Source organism: Vollenhovia emeryi, unplaced genomic scaffold, assembly GCF_000949405.1.
Source record: "Vollenhovia emeryi isolate VEMERY1.0 unplaced genomic scaffold, V.emery_V1.0 DF939205.1, whole genome shotgun sequence".
Classification (NCBI taxonomy): Eukaryota; Metazoa; Arthropoda; class Insecta; order Hymenoptera; family Formicidae; genus Vollenhovia; species Vollenhovia emeryi.
This window is the reverse complement of record NW_011967161.1, coordinates 15,081-20,338: the sequence shown is the minus strand read 5'-3', so window position 1 is coordinate 20,338 and position 5,258 is coordinate 15,081. Positions and strand designations below refer to the sequence as shown.

Here is a 5,258-nt window from a genome sequence, read left to right as displayed (position 1 = left end):
AATAAATTGTTCTAGCTTCCTAAATGTAATTTTTTACTGCGTTAAACTATATCGTTAAATTTTTCTTTCTGCATATCATCAGTGACAAAAAGAGATCGATGTCGATTTTAATTTCGATTTCATTCCGAACACGCATATCGACGTCGATTTGATGTCGGATCGACATTTTTTGTCTCACTGGGCCGTCCATATATTCTTACGTCCATGCTAAGGCCGGTATTCATAGTCAATTCTTATTTCAAAATCATCTTAAGTGTTGTCTTAAGATGCTAATACGGCTCTGTGATTGGTTGAAAGCACATTAAGAGTGTACTTAAGATAATCTTAAATATAAGAACGGACTTTGCTCTTATGAATACCGGCCTAATTGGCAATTTCGCGACTCTAGATAAGAAGCCGACCGCGCTCTTTGAAACCAGAGCCTCTTTCTTCGTGTGTCCTTTAGCTTCGTTCCGAGTTCTAGTGCGCTTTGCCGTGTATTGCTGTATAAACTGAAACGCTTTTCTCTTTTGGACTGTGCATTGAATTGTGAAATACATTGGTTAGTAACGATTCGTGTTTTTTAACTTTTGTGCTGTGCTTTCTTTCCTGTGCTTCGTCCGCTCAGACTTGGTCCGATCTCGCGACTCAACCGCGCTTCCAAACAAATACCTACGTTTATTATTGGGATTGAAATAGCACAAAGTTGCCTCGAAGCATTGTTAACATTTTATAAATTCATTGTAATAATTCAAATTGTTTGACCGCCTTCTTTTAAACCTGAGAGAAAACAATTGAAGTCATAAGAAATCGATAATTTCGAAAATATTTCTTTTGTCAAATAAGAAGAATTATTTAAAGCGATACTTGTTGATTTCTTTACAAAACTGTAAAAGATATTGAAAAAATCTATTATGTGTTGCATACTCTTTTCAAACATGCCATCTCCTTGCGTAGATCGACTATATGTATCGACGAACGTAAAAACTTGATTTGGTTCTATCTTTGTAGATAGAGACTCATACGCAGCGGAAAAGTTTCCATAGCGATTTTCTTCGGTAAGATGCCTGCACAATCTGATACTGTCAACGGTCCCGCGATGCAGGAATCCACTCGTGGAAATGGAATACCGTATTCCATCAATGGTGATATCGTCATTACGGGTATATCAGGTAATTGTCGGTCGCGAATGACTGTATCATGAAAACAAAATATATTGAAAAATAAACGTTTGTTTCAGGCCGCCTGCCTAGATCGTCTAATATTGAGGAATTTAAAGAGAATTTAATGAAAGGAATGGACATGGTCTCTGATGACGAATGTCGTTGGTCAGCAGATATGCACGAGTCATTACCCAGATATGGCAAAATCAAGGACCTCAGTAGCTTTGACGCCTCATTTTTCGGAATACCACCTAAGCTGGCAAACATAATGGACCCACAAGCACGTATACTGTTAGAAATCACGTACGAGGCGATAGTTGATGCTGGTGTCAACCCTTCAACCGTAAGAGGATCACGTACCGGGGTGTTTATAGGTGTCAGTAGGTCGGACACGGATGAGGTTTTGGTGAGAAATACGGATGCCATAAATGGTTTGTACCTGACGGAAAACAGCACCAAATATTTCTTCAGACAATTATCTTCAAACATTTTACCTAATATAATCGCTAAATTCAATGGTCTTATCTAAAGATAAAAAAATGACTTTTGACAGTACATTTTACCTTCGTTACACGTGCGAACAATCATTGGCCACTTTGCTATTCGTCACACGCATCTGTTATGACCTGAGAGAAGTCATACGATATCCCCTGACAATGAGAATAAATCGAAAAACTTGCGTCTGCTTGCAGGATACGACTTGCTCGGAAATGCAAAAACGATGCTTGCCAACAGAGTCTCCTTCTGTTTTGACTTTAATGGACCTAGTTGCACGGTGGACACTGCTTGTTCATCGGACTTGTACGCCCTGCATCAAGCAGTTACCGCAATACGCATGGGTGAGTGCGATGCTGCGATCGTCGGTGGTATGAATCTTGTTTTATTACCACAGAGATCACTTCAACTTTACAAACTGACTGTGATGTCCGAGGAAGGCAAGTGCAAATCGTTCGATGCTTCGGCTAATGGCTACGTAAGGGCCGAGGCGGTAATGGCGATATATTTGCAAAAGGCGAAGGATGCACGCAGAGTATACGCCACGGTGATTCGCACGAAAACAGGCATTGACGGCAACAAGTCCGAGGGTATCACATATCCCAGTGGTGAAATGCAGAATCGATTGATGCGTGAAATTTACAGCGAGGCGGGAATTAATCCTATAGACGTTAGTTACATAGAGACCCATGGTACCGGTACTATAGCAGGTGATCCAGAGGAAGCCAATTCCATCGACAAATTGTTCTGTAAAGGTAGGAAGAGTCCTTTGCTGATAGGCTCGGTGAAATCCAATATGGGTCATTCGGAACCGGCAAGTGGACTATGCTCCATCGCCAAAGTGCTGATCGCGATGGAATCGGGCGTGATACCCGCGAATTTGCACTTTAAAACTCCGAATCCGAATATTCCTGGCTTAAACGAGGGACGGATTCGAGTTGTCGACAAGGCTACATCGTGGAACGGTGGTCTCGTGGGTATTAACTCATTTGGTTTCGGCGGCACCAATGCACACGTTATTCTACGCAGCAATCCAAACCCAAAACAGTCATCATCAATGAACGCCGAACTATTGCCCAAATTAGTCGCTGTATCAGGTCGAACGGAAGAAGCTGTGCATATGTTACTGAATAAAGCGAAAGAGCACTGTAAAGATAACGAGTTTCTATCGTTATTACACATAATGCACAATAACGACATCCCTGGTCACAAGATTCGCGGGTACGAGATACTCAGCGTCGATGGTACACATGAAATGACCGAAGTAGCGGGCTATGACAAAGGGCGTCCAATTTGGTTCATATTTTCCGGTATGGGTTCGCAATGGCCAGGCATGGCTCGTCAATTGTTCAGCATTGAAACTTTCCAACGTAGTTTGCGGCGATGCGCGGATGCTTTGGCACTCTACGACGTCGACCTCATGAATATCATCATGAACGCAACAGACGAAACATTTGAGAATGTGATGAATTCCTTCATGTCTATCGCGGCTATACAGGTCGCTCTCGTGGATGTTTTAACGTTGATAGGCATACATCCGGACGGCGTAGTCGGACACTCCATTGGAGAATTGGGTTGTGCTTATGCCGACGGGGCATTTACACTGGAACAGACTGTCTTAACCGCTTATTGCAGAGGCAAGGCACTATTAGAATCTAAGCTGAAACCAGGTGCAATGGCGGCAGTTGGTTTGAGCTGGGAGGAGGCCAAAAAAATGTGCCCCCCCGATATCACACCGGCTTGTAACAACTCCGCCGACTTAGTTACAATTTCCGGTCCGGCTGATTCTATACACAAGTTCGTACAAATACTGAAGAGTAAGGATATCTTCGTTAAAATGGTAAACAGTTCCGGCTACGCCCTCCACACCAAATACATCGCACCAGCAGGGCCTAAGCTACACGCTTTGCTCGAGAAAATCATACCAAGTCCCAAGCAGAGGTCGGCTAAATGGATCTCTACCTCCGTACCAGAATCCGCATGGGATAGTCCGCTAGCGCAGCTCAACTCCGCCGAGTATTGTGTAAACAATATGATGTCACCTGTGCTCTTCAAAGAGGCGATCGCTCATATCCCAGAAAATGCGATAACGATCGAGATCGCACCGCACGGTTTGCTACAGACAATCTTACGCAGATCATTACCACCAACGGTGACCAATATTAGCCTTCACAATCGGGATCATTTGGACAATCTTGCCTTCCTGCTGTCTAACGTGGGAAAGTTATACATGGCCGGTGCGCAACCTAACATTGCCAAATTGTATCCGCCGATTAGTTTCCCCGTCGGTCGCGGAACACCAATGATCGGGTCCTTGGTCAGGTGGGATCACTCCGTCCCGTGGGATGTGCCTGATTTCAAACAGACATCAGACCAGTCGGGAGAATGTATTGTCCAAATAGACCTGTCGAAAGAAATGGATACGTATCTAGCAGGACATCAGATAGACGGACGAGTACTTTTTCCAGTTGCTGGTTATATTTTAATGGTGTGGAAAACTTTGGCAAAACAGCACGGATGCAATTTTGAACGATTGCCAGTGGTATTCGAAAAATTGCGGTTTTATCGGCCCAACATTATCCCGAAGGAAGGACCGGTGAAATTCTCGATAACTCTTTTCAAAGGATCGGGCGATTTCGAGATTTGTGAGAACGATACGATCGTCGCCAGCGGAAATGTTCGCGTGTCCGAAGGTATCGACAAAGATCACCTGAACTTACCACCTTCAGTTTCGCCTCGAAATCAAGAGACTGTGCTGTTAAATACCAAGGACATTTACAAGAAACTAAGATTGTGCGGATACGATTATTGCGATATCTTCCAAGGAATCAAATCTTGCGATAACGATGGCATTACCGGCGAACTATACTGGTTCAATCAATGGGTTCCGTACATAGACAGCATGTTTCAGTTAAATGTGTTGTTTACCAGCCACAACCTATTGTATTTACCGTCGCATATTCAGTATATAGCAATCGATCCTGTTCTTCATAAACAACTGGTTGAAAACTTACCAGAAAACGGTGGATTGCCAGTGTACCGCTACAAAGACATCAATATTGTCAAATCGGGTGGTATTGAGCTCAGAAAAATAAAATATTCGTTGGCGCCTCGGCGACAAAGTCATGCTAATCTTAATTACGAGCGGTATACTTTCATATCATATGAAAGTTCGCACAGTTCAGTGGAGGATGCAACGAGGGGAAGGGTGGATGCGCTAACTGTACTCTTGCAGATTGTGTATGAAAACACAATGACGTTGAGACTGAAGACCATGGAAGTTGCAGGCGAACGAGATGCAGAAGTTCTCTTAGCGCCGCTTATTTTCAAAATTTCCGATAACCAATTGGGCTCGCCTATCGTAAGGATACTAATTTATTTTAATACTTTGTTCGTTTTGTTCTCTCTTCAGATGGAATATTTCTTATTCGATATTCTTAGAATTGTGTACCTACAATAACAAAGTAAAACACCAAATTCTGTTATTTGACAAACGATTTTAGAATTTAACAATTTTTCCGTCAAGTATTTTTATTTAAATAAACTGCATTGCGACAGTTCTAAGGATTGGATTAAAGATTTAGAGATAAACAAGGAGGATTCCATTGTTACGTCAATATT

General features: G+C 42.6%; 1 protein-coding gene across 1 annotated transcript in view; it reads left to right on the top strand.

Annotated features, from left to right (window-relative positions):
* Window positions 1-378: 378 nt before the first annotated feature.
* LOC105561632 (fatty acid synthase-like) overlaps window positions 379-5,258 on the top strand; it is a gene marked incomplete at its 3' end in the record, with an annotated part of 19,210 nt that continues 14,330 nt past the window's right edge. The window contains exons 1-4 of the mRNA XM_012011791.1: window positions 379-541; window positions 991-1,151; window positions 1,220-1,573; window positions 1,835-4,998. Of these exons, the coding sequence (XP_011867181.1) occupies window positions 1,043-1,151; window positions 1,220-1,573; window positions 1,835-4,998 (3,627 nt within the window). The remainder of the gene's footprint in view (window positions 542-990; window positions 1,152-1,219; window positions 1,574-1,834; window positions 4,999-5,258) is intronic.